At 42.7% G+C, this 25,307-nt stretch overlaps 1 protein-coding gene across 2 annotated transcripts in view; it reads left to right on the top strand.

Moving 5' to 3' along the window:
* Window positions 1-25,058, top strand: part of LOC117358158 (zinc transporter ZIP9-A-like) — a 75,231-nt gene extending 50,173 nt beyond the window's left edge. For both annotated transcript variants that reach the window (XM_033939747.1, XM_033939746.1), the window contains exons 3-7: window positions 5,862-6,047; window positions 17,202-17,270; window positions 19,090-19,175; window positions 20,678-20,812; window positions 22,109-25,058. In XM_033939747.1, coding sequence (XP_033795638.1) covers window positions 5,862-6,047; window positions 17,202-17,270; window positions 19,090-19,175; window positions 20,678-20,812; window positions 22,109-22,348 — 716 coding nt within the window. In that variant the 3' untranslated portion in view covers window positions 22,349-25,058. The remainder of the gene's footprint in view (window positions 1-5,861; window positions 6,048-17,201; window positions 17,271-19,089; window positions 19,176-20,677; window positions 20,813-22,108) is intronic.
* Window positions 25,059-25,307: the final 249 nt, after the last annotated feature.

Below are 25,307 nucleotides of genomic sequence, written 5' to 3'. Positions count from 1 at the left end.
GGTCTGGAAAGCTGTACCCTGGATACCCAGAAAGACGGACTGGAAGAGATGAGAGAAGACACACATGCAAATCCAGAAAAAACCGAAGATGAGGTAGGAGACATCCACACACAAGAAGGAAGAGAGAAAACACAGGGAGAGGTCCCCCCATCTGAAGAGACGAAAACAAATTCAAGAGTAGCTCCGGAAGAAGAAGACTGGCCCTATACCGTAGACGTGGACTTACGACCCCCAAGGAACCCTCGAATAAAGAAGATGGGGATCATCGTAGGTGACTCCATTATACGTCACGTGGACAGCCACACCGCAGGAGGAAGAGAGGACAGAATCGTCACCTGTCTGCCTGGAGCAAGAGTCAAGGATGTGGCCAACAGGATCTCCAGGATCATAGACAGCGCAGGGGGAGAGGATACTGCTGTGCTCATCCACGTGGGAACAAATGATGTGAGCGGACGGAAGTATGACAGGGAAGAGATGAAGGGCCAGCTCCGCTCACTTGGAAGATTGCTGAAGATCAGGGAGGTGAGGGTGGCCTTCTCCGAGATCCTCCCAGTACCAAGAGCGGATGGAAAGAGACAAGGGGAATTGCAAGCTATTAACGCCTGGATGAGACGATGGTGCGAAGAAGAAGGCTTTGACTTCGTGCGCAACTGGACGGCGTTCTGGGGAAAAAGCAAGTACTACAGAAAGGACGGACTACACCTCAACAAGGAAGGAGCAAGAGTATTGGCGAGCAACTTGAAGAGGGCCATCGAGAAGGCTTTAAACTAATAAATAGGGGAAAGCCGACAGTCGACCACCAGTCGATGGTACGGACAACAGGATGCCCCGATGAAGGATCAATGGGCTACTACTCATACACAGGAGAGGACGAACTCACAGCAAATAAGGAAGACAAGGCAGGAAGGGACAACTCAGACACAGGAGGGGATGACCGCACAGCAAATAAGGGAGACAACACTGGAGCGGTTAAGGAGACCGTGAAAGAAACAGTAGGGACAGCAAAGAGCAGAAAGTCCAAAAAAGTAACTCGAAGAGAACTCAAATGTATGTATACCAATGCTAGAAGTCTAGGAAACAAAATGGGGGAACTAGAGACAATAGCAAGAAATGATAAGTTGGAAATCATTGGCATAACAGAAACATGGTGGAATGAAGAAAACAAATGGGACACAGTACTTCAGGGATACAAACTATATAGAAGAGATCGAGTAGGGCAGAAAGGTGGAGGTATTGCCCTATATGTTCAGGAAGGAGTAGAATCTGTTGAAGTGGCTACGACGGAAACGAAAGAGAAGCTAGAGTCCCTCTGGGTCAAGATTCCTGGCCAAAACAGTGCAGACACGAAAATTGGCCTTTTCTATCGTCCCCCGGGACAGGCGGATGAAACTGACTCTGAAATGATAGAGGAAATCAAACGAGAATGCAAGACGGGCAATGTAATAATATTGGGAGACTTCAATTTCCCGAGGATAGACTGGAAACTAGGAACCTCCAACTGCGGCAATGAGGTCAAGTTCCTGGAGGCGCTAGGGGATTGCTTCCTGGAACAAATGGTAAAAGAGCCGACAAGAGGCAACGCCACCCTGGACTTGGTGCTAAATGGCCTCACGGGACCGACAAAAGAAGTAGAAGTTACGGCACCGCTGGGGACGAGCGATCACAATGTGATCATCTTTAAGCTTGACATCGGGAATAGAAAAAGTGCCAAAACCTTAACCAAAACCTTTAACTTTAAAAAGGGCAAATACGATTGCATGAGAGCCATGGTGAAACAACGACTCAAAAAAAAGGTGGATAAACTTGAAACAGTAGAGCAGGCATGGTCTCTACTGAAAACTACTATCACAGAAGCACAAAACCTATACATTCCGAGGATCTCCAAAGAAAGGAGAACAAAGGGTAAGGGAGAACCAGCATGGCTTACCAGACAGGTGAGGGAAACCATACAAGAAAAGAAGGACTCTTTCAAAAAATGGAAACACATGAAAACAACCGAAGCATGGAACAAACATAAAGACGATCAGAAGAAATGTCACAGGGCGGTGAGGGATGCCAAAAAGGACTATGAAGAAAAAATAGCGCAAGAGGCCAAAAACTTCAAGCCCTTCTTTAGATACGTGAAAGGGAAAAAACCCGCAAAAGAGGCGGTGGGACCCCTGGACGATCAGGGAAGAAAAGGGTACATTAAGGAAGATAAACAAATTGCGGACAAACTAAATTCCTTCTTTGCGTCCGTCTTTACGGAGGAGGATACCGCAAAAATACCAGAAACTGTGAAAGTGTTTAGTGGAGTAATAGAAGACAGCCTCACCACAGTTGAAGTAGATTTGGACCAGATATACTACCAGATCGACAAACTTAAAAGTGACAAATCCCCTGGACCGGATGGAATTCACCCGAGAGTCTTGAAGGAATTGAAGGTTGAAATCGGAGAGTTATTGCAAAAACTCGCCAATCTGACAATCAGAACTGGACAGATACCAGATGACTGGAAGATAGCGAACGTCACGCCAATTTTCAAAAAGGGATCAAGAGGAGAACCGGGCAACTACAGACCTGTGAGCCTTACGTCTGTCCCTGGAAAGATGGTTGAAGCACTGATCAAGGATAGCATAGTCCGGCACTTAGATATACACGAATTGCTGAAACCCAGTCAACATGGGTTCAGGAAAGGGAAATCATGTTTAACGAATTTGCTTCAATTTTTTGAGACCGTGAACAAGCAAATTGATAGTGGAATGCCGGTGGACATAATATATTTGGACTTCCAGAAGGCATTCGACAAAGTTCCGCATGAAAGACTTCTCAGGAAACTACAATGCCATGGAATAGAGGGAGATATACACAGGTGGATAGGCAAATGGCTGGAAAACAGGAAGCAGAGAGTGGGCATAAATGGGAAGTTCTCAGACTGGGAGAAAGTGACTAGTGGTGTGCCCCAGGGCTCGGTACTTGGGCCGATCCTATTTAACATTTATATCAATGACCTTGAAGACGGAATATCCAGTGAGATCATTAAGTTTGCAGACGACACAAAGCTATGCCGGACAATCAGAACGCAGAAAGATAGCGAAGAACTCCAGAGCGACTTGTATCAGTTAGAGAAATGGGCAGAGCAATGGCAGATGAAGTTCAACGTGGAGAAATGCAAAGTAATGCATTTAGGCAGTAAGAATAAGGAACACGAGTATAGAATGTCAGGAGCAACTCTGGGTAAGAGCGAACAAGAAAGGGACCTGGGTGTACTGATAGATAGGACCCTGAAGCCGTCGGCACAATGTGCGGCAGCGGCAAAGAAAGCAAACAGAATGTTAGGCATGATAAAGAAAGGAATCACGAGTAGATCGGAGAAAGTCATAATGCCGCTTTATAGAGCAATGGTCAGACCACACTTGGAATACTGCGTCCAACATTGGTCTCCCAACCTAAAGAAGGATATAAAACTGCTGGAGAGGGTGCAGAGACGAGCAACGAAGCTAATAAGAGGTATGGAGAACTTGGAATATGAGGAACGACTCAAGAAACTGGGACTGTTCTCCCTTGAGAAGAGGAGGCTGCGAGGGGACATGATAGAGACGTTCAAAATACTGAAAGACATCGATAAAATAGAGCAGAAAAACAAATTATTTACACTGTCCAACGTGACACGGACAAGAGGACATGGTTTAAAGCTAAAGGGGGACAAGTCCAGGACAAATGTCAGGAGGTTCTGCTTTACGCAGCGAGTGGTGAACGCCTGGAATGCTCTTCCACAGGAGGTTATTAAGGAATCCACTGTGCTAGGATTCAAAGGCAAATTAGATGCACATCTCCTTATGAGAGGCATAGAGGGATATGGGTGGTAAAACTACATCAGGTGTATACCTGACTGGGCCTCCGCGTATGCGGATCGCCGGACTCGATGGACCATGGGTCTGATCCGGAGATGGCAGTTCTTATGTTCTTGTTCTTACTTGCACCCTCCCTTCCCACCCCTGTATCTCTTTAAATCTTCGCCAGCACGAGCAGCTTCTCCGGCCTGCTGCTTGTGCTGGCGTTCCCTCCAACATCACTTCCTGGCCCCACGACCCGGAAGTGAGTTCAGAGGGAGCCAGGCCTGTGTGAGCAGCAGGCTAGACTAGTTGCACTGGCGAATATTTTAAAGAGGTACAGGAGGGTGTGGAAGGGGGCTGGACAGGTGCCAGTGTCCCCACAGAGATGGCATCCAGGTCTGCCCAACCCCCCCTTTACTACACCACTGCTCTCAAGTAATTTTATGTCCTGTTTAGACATCTGCAACTAGCACATTCTCCAAGCAGTCTCTTCTCTCAAAAAGAAGCCCTCATTGTTTTTTCTTATGACTTTTCGCTTATGTTGGCTGGTCTCCCTGCTTGCGGTTTTTATTTCCCTTTGCTCTCCCTGCCTGTGTTTTCCTTGGAGTAATTAGAAAACCATGGAAATTCAGGTCTGCAGTAATTTGGCAATCAAGAAAGGAAATAATGAATGCTTTAATAAGACTAAAGAATCGTTGCAAATAATGGCCTTTTTTGTGTTGTGGCTAGAAGCTCTCTTACCCCCCACCCCTTTTAAAGAACCTTAGCGCGTTTTTTAGCACCAGCCGCAGTGGTAACAGCTCTGACGTTCATCGATGAGAGAGCTGTTACCGCCGTGGCTGGCACTAAAAAACATGCTAAGGTTTTGTAAAAAGGGAGGGGGGGGGTTAGTGTATTCTCTTCTTTACTTCACCCTGTCCCAACTTACAAAAAGAGCTATGAGACTTAACCAATTTTGCATTTACACTATGGGCTCCTTTTACTAAGCTGTGTTAGCGTTTTTAGCGCACGCTAAACCCGCGCTATGCAGCTAGAGCTAACGCCAGCTCAATGCTGGCGTTAGCGTCTAGTGCGCAGGGCAATTTGGTGTACTATTCCGCGGGTTAATGCCCTAACGTGGCTTAGTAAAAGGAGCCGTATATGTTTTACTGTTAGCCATTTTTCACATCTACAGTAAGGACCTTTCTTTGCTAATGCAGCAGTAAGCAAACCTTTTGGGCTAGGCCCCTCTTCATTTATGTAATTGGTTGGGGACCCTTACGTCATCCAAATTTTTGCCCAATGTTGTTTTTAAAAAATTGTTTCCAATTAAATTTTTTTAAAAACCCCGCTATTCATGCATACCCAATACAGTTTCTTCTTACTAGTTGAAAGAAACCGTCAAGTGGTTTGCAGTGAAATTTGTATCTGTATTGTCAGATTTCCTCAAGTCCATCCATCCATCTACTTTCCCCCCATCTTCCTGATACACTATTCATTTTTGACCTTTGAGGTTTGTTGCTGTGTATATACTTGTATACATCACTAGGGTAGGGAACAGTATTAAAACTGGTTTTAGAATAAGAAGGCATGGTTCTGTTGAACTTTTGTCTGTATAAAGCAGTGTATCGCAAACTGTGCAGTGAGACGCTGGCAAGGAGGAGAAGTGCTGGTGCCGGCTGACTGCTTAAAGGACATGCCTTTCGTGGCGAGACGAATGTCCTGTAGGCAGTTAGCCAATGTCGGCATCTCTCCTCCTCTCCCCACACCTCCCCTCCTCCAGGATCTCCCACCGGCGAAGTAACAGGTTCAGGGTTGCGGTCAGAGGGCCTCCGAGCATAAACGGATGTCGACACGATGACCTCACGCATGCATGTGATTTCAATATCTGCATACTTCCGGATGCCTTCTGGCCACGGCACCAGGTTTAGTGTGCTGTGGTGCCGAAAAGTTTGCGGGACACTGGTATAAAGCCATGATAGAAGCAAACTAAATTTCAGCTTTAAGTGAATTTTGTGTTTTACATTTTTGTGTCATTTTCATTGAAAAAAAATTCCTTTTATGCAGGAGCTCAAGTGCCATGCAAAAATGGTGTGCTGAATGCCAACACCACGATATTGGACATGTTAACTGAAGATTCGGCAGAAAAGAGCTCATCTTTTCCAGTTCATTTCTTCATTGGCGTCTTCTTGGTCATGGGCTTCCTCCTGATGTTCATTGTGGATCAGATTGGGAGCTATTGTTCCTATCATGGTAGGTTTCATGCTGTTGAGCTTCTCAAATCAAGGTCTCTGACATGTGGAGGGGCATTTTCAAGATGGCATCCAAATCTCAGTTTGGACATTTTTCAGAACATGCACAAAAATCCAGTAGCAAATGTGACCATTTTCAAAACAGAAAAACATCTATCTTTTTTATTTCAAAAATGGCCATTTCTTTGATGTGCTTCATCTCAGTGCATCTATCTTTTTGAATCATTAAAAAAATGTCCAAAAGAAAAACAAAACAAGCCATTGGAGATGCAAGAGAGCCAGCTTTTTTAGTAGACTGACCACGTAGACATCCCAGCAAAGCAGTGGGGCACCCTAGGGGACACCGCAGTGAACTTCACATAAAAAGGCCCAGGTACACATTACCATAACCCCCTTATAATGTATGATAAGCCCTCCAAACCCACCCAAAGCCTACTTGACCCCAACTGTACACCACACCAATAGCCCTTATGCCTGCAGGTATCACCTATGTAGGTACAGTGGGATTTGGGTGGGTTTTGAAATGCTCATGTAATCCACCATAAATATACTAATTAGTGTGGGATATGGGCCTGGGTCTCCATCTCTATAGTCCACTGTATCACCCACTAGGCTACTCCAGGAACCTGCTCACTTGTCTATTAGGACTGGCCATAATATCTGAAGCTGTCATACAGGCAGGTATGTATGTACGGTTTCAGTCTCATCTTTTTTTTTTGGGGGGGAGAGGGTCAGTGACATGTTGGGAAGGGGTCATGCCTTCATCTATCCAGTGGTCACCTGTTCAGTTTGGGCACCTTTTTGGCACTCATTTGTTGTTAAAACAGGTCTAGCCCCAAAAGTCCATATTGTGTCCTAGACGTTTTCTAAAATGATCGATTATTGCAGCAAAGTGGCCAAATCGTATGCCTGCTCTAGTCCTGCCCAAACCACACCTCCAACATGCCACCTTGAGATTTAGACACACTGCAGAAAATAGATTTATTAACTGCCTTTTCATGAAGAGATTCACTTAAAACAGTTTACTATTCATTGACTTGTAGCCAGGTATTAGCAAATTGAAGGATTTGGTGAGAAAAATGTTCATCTATCCCTTTATACCACCTTTTGGATGGGTTTTCCCCCCCAAAAATGAGCCCCTTAATCACTTTCAAGGGATCATGTTACTATTAGCAGTAGATGGGGGCCTGATAAATCCTGTCCACTGTAAAATCTCCAGATTATGGGCAAGGTTTAAAATCATAACCTTGAGCCATGAGATTTGTGGCCTATTTATCTGATCACATATGATTTAATCTGATCACATATGGTCAGTAACTTATGGCCACGATGGGGGGCAATTCTACAACTTGGCATAAGATGTAGGCGTCACTCATGCACTTACCCTAGATTCTATATATAGCATTAAAATTTTGTGTGCGCTTAGTTTCTGCATACCATTTAATTAATTGAGCATTTATTTTATTTAAAGAATTTTTTATCCGCCTATTCTTTAGCGGTTTACAAAATATAATCATAAAGTGGATACAGACAAAAAGGCGCATACAATAGTTTCATACAATCAACGCATACACTAATTTCTTCAGGGAGACGGATATCTAACATTGCCATCTATATATATATATCGGTAGCAATTACCTCATAAATCCTGTTTAAATAATCATTTAAATACTTCCGTAAATAGAGAAGTTTTTACTACGTTCTTAAATTTTTGAAGATCTAAAAGTGCTCTCAATGGTCCTGTTAAAATTGTTCCATAAAGTCACTCCAACTAAAGAAATTGCAGATGTTCTTATACGTTCATAATTAGTGCTGTTAATTGGGCGCTAATGATTGTTGCCACTAATTGGCAACAATTAGAACGTAGGCGTTATTCTATACAAATTCTTATGCGTGGATCTGAAAAGGGAGCATAGACTGGGCATAAAAGTGCATAAGAATTCAATGCAAAGCAAAAAAACATTTGTTCTTTAAAACCAAGTTGTAAATATATGTATATGAATTAAATACCATAAATTAAATGTTATGAGTAAATAGAATATTATAATATTATGAGTGCTCAGTTTAAAATATCATCTAAACCAGTGGTTCCCAACCCTGTCCTGGAGGACCACCAGGCCAATCGGGTTTTCAGGCTAGTCCTAATGAATATGCATGAGAGAGATTTGCATATAATGGAAGTGAGAGGCATGCAAATCTGCTCCATGCATATTCATTAGGGCTAGCCTGAAAACCTGATTGGCCTGGTGGTCCTCCAGGACAGGGTTGGGAACCACTGATCTAAACACAGCAGTGTTTTCTAATGATGTTGCATCCAGACATCATGGCACCCACCTGCCTACCTCACACCTCACTAAAGTTGTTGTTGTAAATCTGTTGATCAAATTTATAGGATTAAATATTGTACAGAGGTAGCACTAACTTGATGGAAATATTCCGTGATCAGCCTCCGGTCTGGGGTGCGAGAAGATTAAAAAGTCTTTAATCAATATTAATATATATATGAATGACATAAGATATTATTTTCATGTGGTATATTTTAGTTGTATATTAATTTGGGAGGGGGGTGGGGGTTAAATCTTCTTGTTGTAGGATATTGTAGATTTTCAAGTGATGTACTATAATTGTTTGATATTTACTGTACACTTGATGTAAGTTATAAAATGAATAAAAAAAATAATAATAAAATAAAAAAAAAGAAAGTCTTAATCATGTCAGTACTGCTGGATCGTTTCCAAATTTTCATGTGCTCTCACTCCAATTATGCTCCAAAAAAGTGAAATGTATAAGTGCAAATCCCATAACAAAATCCACTGCCTTCACTTCCTCTTCCTCACCGATCGTGTTTCACACATCCTGCTTCATCAGGAGGAAAAATGATAAATTTACCTCAGATCTCCAATCGGGAGGAGCACAAAATCAAAAGTTTTCCTGCTGCTTGTTCGGGTTCTGAAGATAGCCTGGGCATTCCAAGAATCTGCATATAGTGTTACAGAATATGGCGCATCTGCGCTAAGTTCTAGTCTATAAATGGTGCCCAACTTGGAGCTCCGGTTTTTGTTTTTGTTTTCCCAGCACCGATTTTTCAGCACCATATATAGAATTTGATCCATTTTGTTATTAGTCACCAAATTATAAAATGAGGTGTCATGCTGTCATCTCTTTTTGGCACAGAACTCATTCATAGTTTCATAGTTTATTAAAATTTTGATTAAACGCTTAACATAGAATTCAAAGCGTTGTACATTAAAATAAATGGGGGAATTTATATTAAAACAAACATGACTTAGTACAGAACTACAAACATACTGGGATGGGATATAAAACAAAAGGAAAAGGGGGGGAGAACTCCATTAATTAAAGAAAAGAAGAACAAAAAAATGGAAATAACATCAAGGAAGGGAAGGGGGGTAAGTTAAAAATAATAAAATATCCAAATGGTGAATTACTCATAAGTATCTTTAAAAAGAAAGCTTTTTAAATTGCCCTTAAATTTATCTAAATTTTGTTCTGCTCTAATGTGTAATGGAAGGGAATTCCAAATAGTAGGAGCTTTAACAGAAAAAAAAAATGAAACATAGTAGATGACGGCAGATAAAGACCCGAATGGTCCATCCAGTCTGCCCAACCTGATTTAATTTAAATTTTTTTTAAATTTTTTCTTCTTAGCTATTTCTGGGCAAGAATTCAAAGCTCTACCTGGTACTGTGCTTGGGTTCCAACTGCCAAAATCTCTGTTAAAACCTACTCCAGCCCATCTACACCCTCCCAGCCCATCCTCCACCAAACGGCCATATACAGACACAGACCGTGCAAGTCTGCCCAGAACTGGCCTTAGTTCAATTTTTAATATTATTTTCTGATTCTAGATCCTCTGTGTTCATCCCACGCTTCTTTGAACTCAGTCACAGTTTTACTCTCCACCACCTCTCTCAGGAGCACATTCCAGGCATCCACCACCCTCTCCGTAAAGTAGAATTTCCTAACATTGCCTTTGAATCTACCATCCCTCAACCTGAAATTATGTCCTCTGGTTTTACCATTTTCCTTTCTCTGAAAAAGATTTTGTTCTACGTTAATACCCTTCAAGTATTTGAACGTCTGAATCATATCTCCTCTGTCTCTCCTTTCCTCTAGGGTATACATATTCAGGGCTTCCAGTCTCTCCTCATACGTCTTCTGGCGCAAGCCTCCTATCATTTTCGTCGCCCTCCTCTTGACCGCTTCAAGTCTTCTTACGTCCTTCGCCAGATACGGTCTCCAAAACTGAACACAATACTCCAAGTGGGGCCTTACCAATGACCTGTACAGGGGCATCAACACCTTCTTTCATCTACTGGCTACGCCTCTCTTTATACAGCCCAGCATCCTTCTGGCAGCAACCACTGCCTTGTCACACTGTTTTTTCGCCTTTAGATCTTCGGACATTATCACCACAAGGTCCCTCTCCCCGTCCGTGCATATCAGCTTCTCACCTCCCACCTGAGTGTAGTCGTTTGCAGATGCCAAATGTATAATGGAATGTATTCCATTCACTTATCTAATAATCCAAAGCAACAGTGTGAAACGGCTAATGCAAATGAGCTTCCTAGTGTAAATAGCACATGAATGCCACAATTGTACTGGAAAGAAAGCAATAGTTCTGCAGTTTGTTGGTTGCCTACGTTACTGAGCCAGGAAGTGGTTTTAGATCACTGAGGCCTAGATTCTCAAAAAAGCATGTTAAAAAACGACAGGCTGTTATCCCAGCCATTCTGGTAGCGATTTTAAAAAAGCGAATCTTATCTCCCAAAAACGCTCATACAAATGAGATTGGCAGAGAGTAGCGAAGACTCGCTAAATTTTGCATGTGCCCATCGCCAGTGATAGCGATGGGCACATGCACAGAATAAATGCAAAAAGGAAAAAAAAATCAAACCAAAAACACAACAGCAAAAGAGATGCCCATTCTCTCCCGCCACAAACATGCGTCAGAATTCTGAACAGATTGAAGGGGAGAGAGATAGCTTAGTGGAAGACCCGCGAGAAGCCCATTGCTGTAATCTAGGCGAGAGGTGACGAGAGCATGGATGAGGGTCTTGGCAGTGTGTTCAGAAAGGAAGTTTTGGATTTTAGCAATGTTGTATAGAAAGAAGCGACAAGTTTTGGCATTCTGTTGAATATGCGAAGAGATGAGTCAAAGATGACCCCCGAATGGATTGCGGCCCTTGAGGACCGGCGTTAGACAACCCTGCTCTAGACCTTCCTTTTCTTTGATGAAGTGAAGGAGGATACTTCCCCCCTCCCCTCAGCTGCTCTGATCTTCTACACCTGTGCTGAGAAAGCAAGGAGACGGCTTAATGATAACGAAGGTTGCGTTAACAGCTACTATCTTAGGATGTTTCAATTATCACATGCTGAAGCTTGTTGTTGAAATCTAATGAGTGTTGAAAGCACTGTAACAGGGATTGAAAACATGTGAAAAACTCATTTGAAGATTATGCTCTTTTGGGAGGGTGATGAGGTGATGCTGTGCTTGCAGCTGATGTGTAATAGACCAATCAAGAAAACATACTTTAAAAATTTCATCTAATTTAAATCAAACCTGAAAATGTGAAAATTTAGTGTGTTTTTGTTATAATAGAAACTTGTCATGAAGGTGATTGCAAGTTAGATGATGGCTTTCCATTTGTTAGAAGTATGTTAATTTTATTTGTCTTTATGATCCTTTAACTGGGGAAGATGAAAGCTGCCTTTAAGCAGACTGGGATGTTGCCACCTTAGCTTCCTGCTATTTCACAGCCCCCTGGAACAGGGGAGACAAGTGGTGAATTGATCAAGGCAGATACAGTTCTGGTTAGCACTAAAGCTGTCTTCTCATCTTAATGCCTAATTAACCTGCATCGTTTCCTTTTAACATGAGATGGCTTTTCTTAAGAATTTCAAATAATGCAGAAATTAAAGAAAAGAAAAAAAGATGCAAAATGCAGTTCCTTATTGCAGTGCAATAGCCACTTATGAATCTTGTATAGAGCAAACAACACCCATTAAGAACATAAGAATTGCCATGCTGGGACAGACCAAAGGTCCGTCAAAACCAGCATCCTGTTTCCAACAGTGGCTAGCCCAGGTCCCAATTACCTTTCTAGATCCCAAGTAGTAAAACAGATTTTATGCTGCTTAACCTAGGACACTGTCTCGCAAACTCTCTGGAGCCATGGCACACTAAACTCTGGGCCACGGCTGGAGGGCATCCGGAAATGTGCGGACATTGATGTCATGTGCATTGCGTGACATCATCACGTAGACATGCATAGAAGCCGTCCAGATGGGGTCCTGAGCTGCCAATGAAGGGGGTGCTGGAAGAGGAGAGGTGCCGGGAAGAAGGATAGGCACCAGCTGACTGCCTGTAGGACATGCCTCTCGCCACGAGGCGCATCCTGTAGGCAGTCAGCCGATGCTTTTCCTCCTCACCGGTGTCTCATGGCACACAGTTTGTGATACACTGTCCTAGGAATAAGCAGCATTTCCCCAAGCCATCTCAATAATGGCCTATGGACTTCTCTTTTAGGAAATTATCTGAGCCGTTTTTAAATCCCGCTAAGCTAACTGATTTCACCACAATATCCGGCAACGAAGTCCAGAGTTTAATTACATGTTGTGTGAAGAAATATTTTCTCCAGTTTGTTTTAAATCTGTTAGTAGTTTCATCGCATGTCCCCTGGTCCTAGTATTTTTATAAAGAGTAAACAAGCGATTCACATTTACCCTTTCCATTCATTATTTTATAGACCTCTATCATATCACCCTCTTCTCCAAGCAAAAGAGCCCTAGCCTCTCATAGGGAAGTCATCCTAAACCTTTTGTCATTTTTGTCGCCCTTCCCTGTACCTTTTCTAATTCCGCTATATCTTTTTTTTGAGATACGGCAACCAGAACTGCACACAATATTCAAGTTGTAGCCATGTCAGAGATGCAAGATGTGACTCTGTTGTGGGCCAGCCTTTCAGAGTGCCCTGACCACAGCAAAGCATTCACACATCTCTTGTCAATTTCTGTGGATCTCTGGATTAAAGAACTGCAGTTACCATGTTGATCCATTTTAAATTGGATGGAAATTGAGGTTAATGTACAAAATATTATGTGGATACCTTTTTATTAGTTTAGCTCAAAACATTTCTTTGTTGAATTTTTGGAAGTTAACATGCCTTCAGATTGGAGTACAGTGGTACCTCGGTTTACGAGTGCACCGGTTTGCGAGTGTTTTGCAAGATGAGCAAAACATTCGCAAACTTGGTGCCTCGTAAACCGAGCTTGCCTCGCTGTACGAGCACCCCCCCCCCCGCGAACCGGCACCTTCCCCCCCGCGATCCGGCACCCCCCAGACGCCATCGGGCACCCCCCCCGCCGCAACCTGAGATCCCCCAACCCACCCCAACCCTCTTCTTACTTCCAGTGTAGCCTCCGCATCGGCACCGGCACCAGCATGTCCTGTGCGTTGGTGCCGGTGCCCGAAAATCTGCTTCCTGTGCCGGGCCTTGAGCGGAGCGGACCGTTGGACGCGATGGACCTCTGGTCTGACCCAGTGGAGGCAATTTCTTATGTTCTTATGGTGCCGATGCGGAGGCTACACTGGAAGTAAGAAGAGGGTTCGGGTGGGTTGGGGGAATCTCAGGTCGCGGCAGGGGGGTGCCGGATGGCGGCAGGGGGGTGCCGGATAGCGGGGGGGAGGGTGCCGGTTCGCAGGGGGGGCCTTCAGGGGGAGCAATGCCGGTTCTCGTGGGGGGGGGAGCAGCGCTGCTGGCCTGGGGGGGGGAAGGTGGGGGGTGGGAACATATCAAAGCAAGTTTCCCTTACTTCCTATGGAGAAACTTGCTTTGATATACGAGCATTTTGGATTACGAGCATGCTCCTGGAACGGATTATGCTCGTAATCCAAGGTACCACTGTAGTTTTAAAGCAATTCAGAGCATGAAATATTGTCACCAGAAAATCCATCACAGTGGTAGCATGAAGGAAGATGCAGGGGGTTGGGTTATAATTCTACTGCCTGTCCCCTTCTTATCTTTTTGGTAATGAGTTTATGCATCAATAAAACTTGTTTGAACCTAAAATGCTGAGTTCATTGCAAATGATGGCAGATGTACTCGTATAGTCCATTTAGGTGGCTGCCACTCCTTATAGATTGAATCCTTCTATACCTTTGCTTAGGACTGTACCTGCCGATGCATGCATGTTACACCCCTCTATGCCTTACTTGAAATGTGAAAGTCAGTTTAGTTTTGCTTTGATTCCATCCTTTTGCTATATAGGAATCCATCTATGTTTATTCCGCCATTGTTGTGTCCGTACCATCTCCACCAGGAGGCCATTCTAAGCATTCACCATTCTTTCTGTCCTCGTGCTGCTTTTAAATGTGTCTCTTAGCAGTTTAATTTCATGTTTGCTAGTCCTGTGGCCTCTCTGTCAAGTATTTAACGTCTTGCCTCTCCTATCCTCTAAATCAGTGGTTCCCAACCCTGTCCTGGAGGAACACCAGGCCAATTGGGTTTTCAGGCTAGCCCTAATGAATATGCATGGAGCAGATTTGCATGCCTATCACTTCCATTATATGCAAATCTCTCTCATGCATATTCATTAGGACTAGCCTGAAAACCCGATTGGCCTGGTGGTCCTCCAGGACAGGGTTGGGAATCACTGCTCTAAATTATGCATCTTCGGGTCTTCAACTCTCTTCTCCTGCACCTTCTGATGCAGATTCCATACCATTTCTCTGTTGTGTCGGTGAACGTATTGTCACTGACATGTGAGAATGAAAGGTTGAAAGAGGTGTGTGTTATAGAAACCCAGTTTTAGACAAAGAAAACACTCTTAGTTCAGGGAATGCAAGATGTGAGGAGGGCCAGGGTTCAGATAGGACCAGTTAAGCACCGCAGCAAATGTTCAGCCTTGCACCCTCCCCCCTCCAATTATCTGCCAGGTCTCTAAGAGCACCCTCCCCCCATACACACGCACTGTAAAATTACCTGTGGCTTTTGGTACTTTAGTTTTATTTATTTATTTTTTTCCAATTCTTTATTCATTTTTCATCTTACATCAAGTATGCAATATTACATCAGTTGAATCATACACATCACTTGAAATTCATTCTATTATCATCTTAAATACATAAATTATCTCCCTCCCCCACCCACCCTTCTCACAAATATTGTAATTAAAAAAATCATACATGTGTTATACTCATAAATATTGATTAAACCTATGTTATAACTATATACCACCCCCCTTTCCATATTTATAATTATACTTTCAGTGTAAAAAGGCGTCTAATCATTACAATATGTTTCAATGGCCCCCCCAATTTTTAAAAAATTATTATAAATTCCCTTTTTATATGACAATTGTTCTTTCCATTTTATTTATATATATATATGGCACAACAAATTCCACCAGAAGGTGTAATTAAGTCTAGTGTAATTTTTCCAATTTTTGGTGATATGTTGAATGGCGACTCCTGTCATTATCAATAGAAGTTTATTATTACTTGATGAAATTTGACTTTTTATTCTCATTGACGTCCCAAATAGAATTGTATCATATGAAAGAGCTACATGGTTTTCTAATAAACAATTAATTTGAGACCAAATTGATTTCCAAAAGGTCATGATACAGGGACAAAAAATAATAGATGATCTAGAGTCCCTGCTTCCAAATTACAATGCCAGCATATATTAGACTTAGAGCTATCCAACTTCTGTAATCTATCTGGAGTCCAAAATGCTCTATGTAACAAAAAGAACCAAGTTTGTCTCATAGATGCAGACACTGTACATCTCATTCTCCAAGACCAAATTCGTGGCCATTGAGATGCAGAAATTTGATGCTTAATCTCAATGCTCCAAATGTCTCTAAGACCAGTCTTTGGTTTTTTATTCATAAATCCAGATATCAATTTATACCATTGTGCGGCCTGGTGTCCCAAGAAATCCGCTTGAAAGCATAAGAACTCCAGACTATACTGATTGTTCAGATTTTTCCATTCAGGGAACCCCTCCTGAATAGCCTGCTTCAGCTGCAACCATTTAAAGCTTTGTGTTTTGTTTAGACCATATTTATGTTGCAACTGTGAAAAATCAAGCAGTTTACCATTTAAAATAACATCATCTAAAATCCGTATACCTGCAGTAATCCAATGCTTCAATACGATTTTAAATCTGCCAATTTGAATCTTGGAGTTAAGCCATAAAGATTGATTTGTTGATTTGTGTATTGGGTTTGGAGTTAAATTACTAACATAACGCAATGTTTTCCATATATCCATCAATATTCTGTTCTCTTTATATTTTCTAGGCATCTTAACACTGAGAACATGAGATAAGTTTATAGGAAACATGAGTCGCCATTCCAAATACAACCAATCTAGGATATTTTCCATGAGCTCTGGGAGGACCCAATACATACCCTGGCGTAAAATATAGGCTTGATGATACCTATAAAAGTTTGGAAAATTTACCCCACCCTCCGCAATTGGTTTTTGTAAAGATACTAAGGCAATTCTAGGCATTTTACCCAGCCAAACAAATTTTATAAGAATACCATTTAACTTTTTATAAAAGGACCCCTGAAAAAAAACACATATCATACTCATTTGATAACAAACCACAGGCAATATCATCATTTTAATAGTTTGGACTCTCCCCCACCAAGAAAGATATAAAGGATTCCATTGGTCACACATTTCTTTAATTTTTTTTTTTTTTAAATTCTTTATTCATTTTAAAACTGACAAACAAGTGATTAATATTAAAACATTACATTACTAATAAAATATACAGCACTTGACATTCTTATACATATAATCCATTAAAGTAGAAATTATAACCCTTTCCCCCACCCAACAATTCTTCAATGAAAATTTTCATAATACATACAGAAATCCAATCATTAAATAAAAATATTAATCATCCAATTTCCCCCCTCCCCCCAATAAAATACATGTATCCATCAGAAAGGAAAACGATGTTCATTCATTACTTTTTTTAATAAAAAATTTTCATTCTCTTTCATTGTGTCTTCCAATGTTGTTGTTTTGTTTTTTTTTTTTTGGGGGGGGGGTAAAGTATTTTTACTGTGAGCCGCACACACACTCACAGCTTTAATTTTATATTTGTTTCAGACCCCAGAGTTGGAATGTCAGCCGGCACCAGCATCACAGCAACTCTGGGATTAGTGATACATGCTGCAGGTAAGCTAAAACGCTGTGATCTTGGATCAAAGAGGAAGTTCCTGCAAGAACTGGCAAAACACCTTCTCTATAGCAGAGCATGGAGGAGAAGGGAAGAGATTTGGATTTAGCACACGCCTTTCTCAGTAGTAATTCAGTATGAGTTACATTCAGATACAGTAGGTATTTCCTTGTCCCTGAAGGGCTCTAAATCTGTACCTGAGCAATGGAAGGATATGCAACTCACCTAAGATCACAAGGACAGCAGTGAGATTTGATCATTGGCTTCCCTGGGTTTCAATCTGCTTTATTTATTTATTTAGATTTCTATCTCGTTGTCCCGTGAGCTCAGAACGGGTACAAAAGCACGTTCACAGTAGATTACAGCAGACACATAACAGTCAGTTATATTAGACATTCATGGTATATTACAGTTATACAGTTATATAGACATTCATGTGCATTACATAGGACAAAAAAATTCACTTAAGATACCAGAGAAAATGTATCAAAAAATCTTGTCACACAGTGATAGTGTTAATACAAAAATTAGTGCATAAAGTGCTCAGACCAACCACCAGACTGCTCAATAGGTCCAAGCAGAAGTAGCATTTTCTCTGGCATCTTAAGTGAATTTTTTATTATTTTTGGATACAGAGGTATTAAATTGTTTGTACGCCTTTATTTTTGAGGCTAGTTTGATAACATTACATAGGGACAGTCATGGTAGCCTAGGACATGACAGGAAGTAGAGAGATGTTCATAGCAGTCACAGGGGGTATAACAGTGTTCATCGGAAAAAGAGAGTATAGGGGAAGCAGCCTGCTTCTCCTATTATTAGTCTATCGGCCTGGTTTCTACCTTGTGAATTCCATGCTGCTTTAAAGCATAGTAGACGAGACCCCCCTCATTTTTTTTCTGACTGTTCCTGCCTACACTGCTGTGGTTAAGGGCATCTCCTAACTGTCAGCCAGACAAGCTTGACATGCTGCAGGACAGTGGTAATTATTTTAAAAAAATTTTGATACCATGGTTTACCATGTGTTCCCGTCCCCATGTCATTCTGTACCCTGGGGGCACTTCAATTCATAATTGGTTCTGTAAATTGAGATACATTTATGAAAGAGAATATTTACTGAATCCCAGTCAGTGTTGTCACCTTCCCTCTTTGATCCTCTGCCAATTTGCAGGAATTAGCATAAGATACTTAAGCTAACACCCAAGCTCACCCCAGGCTTTTGGTCTGCTTTTTGAAGGCCAGATAACTGACATGGGGCACAAACACACTTCATAACTCACATATTTGAAGCATGGGGCTAGCCTGACCATGTTTGAACAGTGCTACACAGCTAACTATAAATCGCCACTCTTTTGGATCAATTTGCTGATGGAGGCAGAAATCTGGGTAGTTTATTCAAATCATTCAAATCGTGTTTGCTGAAGAGTGCATTAAAGGGTCGGTTTACTAAACTAAACTAAAAACTTAGTTTTATAGACCGGGTTTTCAACCAGAAGGAGCTCGACTCGGTTAACAATAAAGTAGACAAACATAAGAAGAATGTAGCAGAAATGACTTAATTTCCAAAATGTTTGGAAAACAAAAAAGTTTTCAGAGCTTTCCAGAATACGACGAAGGGGCCTAAACTTCTCGGTGTAAGCGTGTTCTAAATGTTAACGCGTTCATTATATTCTATGGACGCATTAGCGTTTAGCACTCCTTAGAAAAGAGGAGGTAAATGTTGCTGTCTGAAGATTAAGAAATAAAATAGATCTGTCTTGCAATGTTTGCCAGCAGTAGTTTTCATGCTCTTCTGGGTGAAAAATGTCTCGTTTCCTGCAGCTGATGGTGTCGCGCTTGGTGCAGCCGTAGCATCCTCTCAGGTCTCGGTGCAGGTCATCGTCTTCTTTGCTATCATCCTGCATAAGGTGAGTTAATTCTGACTGAGGATACTCAGGCTTGTGGATCTGACGAGATTTCCTTCCCATCGACATTACAGAGCAGAATTTTGAGCGCAAGACTCCAGTGCGCTGCCGTAAAAGTTTATTTTAAAGAGCTCCGAGGGGGTGTGTGAGGGGGAACTCCCCCATTTTACTTAATAGTGTTCATGCTGCCGTTGGGGGGATTGGGGAGTTGGAACCCCCCCATTATAGAGGAAGCTTAACTTTTCCCCTATTTTGTAGGGGAAAAGTTAAGTTTTTTGTATAATGGGGGGGGGGATTTCCACCCCCCCGCACACACATCCCCAACGGCAGCATAAACACTATTAAGTAAAGTGTGTGTGTGGGGGGAGTTTCGCCCACACACACCCTCTCGGAGCTCTTTAAAATAAAGTTTTAGGGCAGCGCACTGGAGTCTTGCGCTCAATTGTCTGCTCTGTAATGTCGGCTCGCCTTTGTCCAGCGCGCTTATGTCCCGTCACCATTAAGAGGCTACAAACAGCACACAAGCATCCAGTGTAGGCTGGTGACTTTTTTATGATTTTATATTTAAGAAAACTACAAACTGGTACATCTGATCTTCTGTTCCACAATCTTTTGGTTGTTTTGCTGTCTTCGTATGGTACAGATTGTTTTGCCTCTGTTCTTTGTGCTATTGCTTTAATGAGAGGTGGCCTTAAAGAGTGGTGAGCAAATGGCTGATTCAAGCCCTAGACTGATAATGGCCCCCTGCTTGCCACATTGGCTGGAACAACATGGAAGGCTGTAGCTAGATGCCCTGCCATTGGGCTTCCTCATAGAGATTTCTCCTCCCCTGACTAGAGGCATCATGTTTATGTACTAAAGACTGGGGGGGGGGGGGGGGGGGTCAATTCAGAACGGTTACATGAGCTTCTGTAAAAGTGTTACAATACATGTGCCTCTGTAGTAGTGTAACAATACAGAGATAGCATGTTTCTGTGATGGTTTTTCAGTACAGCTTCTTGTGGTACTCATTTGTCTGAGTAAACAATATTTTTGCACACTATCTTTATCTTATATATACACACCCATATATAGCATTATACCTCCATCCTACGTATATACAATACACAGCTAATACCAGAATCATGTACTATATTATCTAAATCCTACTTATTTGCATACTTAATACCAGTATGACATGCTTGCTTTGGTGCTGTACACCTCTGCAGCCTACCCTGCAGCTTATCTACTTGGTCCATTAGGAAGAGGAAGTGAAAAACAAGCAAGCTGCAGAGCCAAATGTTTCTAATCGGTGCTTATTGCTGTGCTGTACCTCCATTGTATCAGAAACCAAATGTCTCATGTTTTTCCATGATGGGAATTGAATACGTCTTGTACTGGCTTTTTCCAGGGTGAGGTTGGAAGAAGTAGGAAGGGGACTTTCTCTGGTGTGTCTTGCTCGGCAAAGATGGAATGGGAAAACTTCCTCTATTTCCTGCTCGACTGTTTGTGTCCTTTCATTCCAGGCTCCTGCTGCCTTTGGACTTGTCTCATTTCTCATGCATGCTGGCCTGGAGAAGAAGACTATTCAGAAGCACCTGTTGGCATTCTCTATGGCAGCACCAATCTTGGCAATAGCTACATACCTGATATTAAGTAGGGTGAGTTGGTGCTAAAGTAATATCCACAGTGATCGCAGGGTGTGACAATCCTTCAAGGTGCCGATACACTGCTGTATATTGATTGAAGCTGGCTTATAAAACTGCACTTCTTGCTTTGTTTTACAAAGAATGAGATAATCTCCCATGTTCTCTTGAACCTTGCCCAGATGACCTTCTTGGAGCTTGGGACTGTGATCTTGGCCCTGGTGGAAAGAGTCAAAGGCATTGTGCAATGGTGACATCTAGTGGCCAGATTTGACACATGGAAGGCAGGATTCTGGAAGGAGTGCTAGTGCACAGTTCCTGCTGAGGACTGCTTGCTGCCAGGATTGAGTTAAATGAGCCGTGAAAGGATATAGGGGGTTAAGGATTTGTATACCACCTTTTCATAGTTATACAACCACACTCAAAGCAGTTTACATATAGGTACTTCAAGCATTGACCTGGTGGAGGATTAAGTGACTTGCCCAAGATCACAGGAAGCAGTAAGGGGTTATAATCCACATCAGGGTGCTTAAGCTGTAGCTTTAACCACTATGCCACACTAAGGTTAGGGCTCTTCAGCTTGGAAAAGAGACAGCTGAGGGGAGATATGATTGAAGTCTACAAAATCCTGAATGGAGTAGAATGGGTACAAGTGGCTCGATTTTTCGCTCCGTCAAAAATTACAAAGACTAGGGGACACTCGATGAAGTTACAGGGAAATACTTTTAAAACCAATAGGAGGGAATATTTTTTCACTCAGAGAATACTTAAGCTCTGGAACGCATTGACAGAGGTTGTGGTAAGAGCGGATAGCGTAGCTGGTTTTAAGAAAGGTTTGGACAAGTTCCTGGAGGAAAAGTCCATAGTATGTTATTGAAAAAGACATGGGGAAAGCCACTGCTTGCTCTGGATCGGTGGCATAGAATGTTGCTACTCCTTGGGGTTCCGGAATCTTGCTATTCTCTAGGATTCTGAATGGAATGTTGCTACTCCTTGGGTTTTGGCCAGGTACTAGGGACCTGATTGGCCATCATGAGAACGGGCTACTGGGCTTGATGGACCATTGGTCTGACCCAGTAAGGCTATTCTTATGTTCTTATCTCATGCATATTCATTGTGAATATCTTGAAAACCAAGACTGGCTTGGGGTTTCCTGAGGACTGGGTTGAGAACCTCTGCTCTAGAAGAAAGACATTGCACCTAGTTTTCCCAGGTCTGCACTAGGCATATTTTAAAGAATGTTGCCTCAAACAATTTCTCCTCTCTGCACAATGGGCAGGCTAACTTTTCTCTCTTTCTTTTAACATCCAGACTGGCGGTACATCACAGCACAGGCTGAGTACGACTGGAAATGGAATGCTGTTCTCTGCAGGGACTTTCCTGTACGTGGCCATGGTCCACGTCTTACCAGAGATCAGTGGCAGAGGCCAGAGCCACCAGCATGGGTCCCCTGAGTACAGGCATCAGGGCCTGGGAGTATGGGAAAGCCTGACATTAATCGTGGGAGCTGTTACGCCAATCTTACTGTCACTGGGTCTCCACGATGGATGAAGGTGGAACTTCTCGGGATCTTCAGGATTTTTTTTCCCCATCTGAAGGGTTTCGCCAGGACCATGCGATTTTACAGCAACCCATCGCTTTCTTGGTGTGAGATCTTTTTGAATGGAAGGATTGATTCCTGGACCACATGGCACATTGAGAGTAACCATTAATCACTGGTTAGAGCCTATTCAGCCTACTAGTTTAAAATCACTAGATAATAATAATTTATAAAGTGAAGACATCAACATTTCTTTAAATATGTGCTGCATTCAAGTTCCGTTTATGGGATTTTATTGGGAGTCGCAATAAGAAGCAGACTCCTCATACTGAGACAAAAGTTTACAAAGTCCGTGACTTATTTGTGGAGGCTTTTAAATGTTTTTTCTGTAGAGCGAAGCAGCCTCTCAGACTGAAGTTAACCCTTGTCCTGCTTGCAGCTGTGTAACCTGTTCCTCTTTTCTTTTGTGAGGACCTACAAAAGATGCAATTCCTGGGGTCAGAAGGCCTCAATGGTATAATCTAAGACCATGCTCATTCCAGGGCTGTGAACAGAAGTGTATTATTTCTGAAGTGGTTTCTGGTCCATTAAAAGGAATTCTTTTTTTTTTTTTTAAATCCTGTAGCATTCACATGGTTGTATATAGACTGAGGAGAACAAGCTACAGATTTTAAATCGTCATGTGTTCTTCCTTTAACAATCAACTATTGTTTTGTTTTTATTTTTCTTGAGTCACTGCCAGCCTATGCTTTATTCCCCTCCCCTCATGGCAGCTCTACATAGGGATGTAAGTAGAAGTCCATTTTTGGCGGTGGGGAGGAGGGTCACATTTCCTTTCATTTCTTCTCCCTGCCCCCTCAGCTGCATTAAATCCCAAGTCCTGCCAGCTGAAGCAGTCAGCTGGCTGAACCGCCTCCTGTGCTGTCCCGAGTAGCGAAGAAGTTGGCAATGTGCTTCGGCCTCCGATGCCCGGCACACAAAGGCATGTTCAGTTCATGATGCTGAACTGAGCTTGTGCAGGAGTGCTGGCGGTTGTGATTGAAGCACACTACCAACTTCTTTGCTACGTAGGCAGCACAGGAGGCGGCTCGGATAGTGAGCTTTTGCATCCCCATCAACTACTACACAGGCACCACAATTTTGGAGGGAGCTCAAAATGAGGGGGACCCATGGTCCTGAGGCCCACCATGGCTACACTGCTGGTTAGTGGCATATCAAGGGAGAGGACAGTCTGCCTCAGGCGCAAGGAGCTCGGGGAGGGGGGTGCTGGAGTGGTCGCAGGTCTGCAGTCTGTTGGCTTCACCCCCACTGACGTCAACTTCCTAGGGTGGATAGGTGGGGGGCTAGGAGAGCTAATGGCTATTTGCAGGCAGCCCGCAACCCTGCGACCAGTCCACGCACATACAACCTGGAGGAGGGGAGTGCTCCAGCCAGAAAAAGGGATGCTCCACCCAGGATTCCCACCCTGCCAGGTATTCCACTGCTGCTGGTTGTAAATTTGTATTATTGGTGAGACAAACTGTCTTTCTTTCCCCTCCCCCAACAATCTGTTTCTGAAATCCTCTCCTCGGGTGTTTGCATTACAGTCCTCTGCATTGCTGACTCCCTGTGACTTCAGATACAGATGTGGCTTTTCAGGATCCTCTAGGACAGTGGTTCCCAACCCTGTCCTGGAGGACCACCAAGCCAGTTGGGTTTTCAGGATCGCTTTAATGAATATGCATGGAGCAGGTTTGCATGCCTGGCACCTCCATTATATGCAGATCTCTCCCATGCATATTCATTAGGGCTATCCTGAAAACCCTGGTGGGCCTACAGAACAGGGTTGGGAACCACTGCTCTAGGAGGCCTTCTAAGTTCTATAGAAAGTGAAGATGCTATTAGCTGCTTTTTAAGATGTAAAAGATGCTGCTTCCGAATGGTGTCATTCAGTGGTGCAGCTAATTATATATGTCATGCCACATGAGGTTCTATATCACTTTTCCATTTTGCTTATATTCATAATTGGAGTGAAGAAGTAGCTTAATGGTTAGAGAAGGAGTTGTGAATCAGGGAAGCCAGAATTAAACCTGGCTCTTCCTGCTGACATTCTCTGTGACCTTGGGCAAATCACTTCCCCCTCCATTGCCTCAGGAACAGCTACTGTAGATTGGTCAAGGAAGTGACTTGTGTACATGTGTGTGTAGGGCAGTGCTTATTGAAATTACTGTGGCAGCAACACCATTCTCATGGCCACAGAAAGCATGGCCTGCCCCTTTTTATCCCTGTTTCTGCTGCTCCCAGCCCTCTTATAGTTTCATAGCTAATGCTGTCCTCATTCTCTGCCTATCATGGAGCCCATGCAGGGCTAATTATAGTGCAGGTCTCCATCAGGATGAACCAATGAGATTTGGATGTGTTTTTATGTGAGGATCTTAAAGTGGCCAAACAGGTTTAAAAGGGGATGGCGAAAGCTAGAATGATGTTGAGGTGCATAGGGAGCGGTATGGCCAGTAGGAAAAAGGAGGTATTAATGCCCCTGTCTAAGACTGGTGAGACCATTTAGAATATTGCATGCAATTCTGGAGACCACACATTCAAAAACATATAACATTTTGGAGGCAGGCTACTAAAATGGTGCATGGTCTTCGTCATAAAGTGTATGGGACAGACTTAAAGATCTCAATATGTATACTTTAGAGGAAAGGCAGGAGAGGGGAGATACAATAGAGACATTTAAATACCTATGTGGTATAAATGTGCATGGGTTGAGTCTCTTTCATTTGAAAGGAAGCTCTGGAATAAGGGCATAGGATGAAGTTAAGAGGTGATAGGCTCTGGAGTAATCTAAGGAAATATATTTTTACAGAAAGATTCTAGATGGAATAGTCTCCCAGAAGAGGTAGTGGAGAAAAGAGACTGTGTCTGAATTCAAGAAAGCCTGGGATAGGCACGTGTGATCTCTTAGAGGAAGAGATAATGGTTACTGCG

Source organism: Geotrypetes seraphini, chromosome 3 (assembly GCF_902459505.1).
Source record: "Geotrypetes seraphini chromosome 3, aGeoSer1.1, whole genome shotgun sequence".
NCBI classification, from domain to species: Eukaryota; Metazoa; Chordata; class Amphibia; order Gymnophiona; family Dermophiidae; genus Geotrypetes; species Geotrypetes seraphini.
The sequence above is the reverse complement of the archived record's forward strand: the minus strand, read 5'-3'. Positions and strand labels throughout refer to the sequence as shown.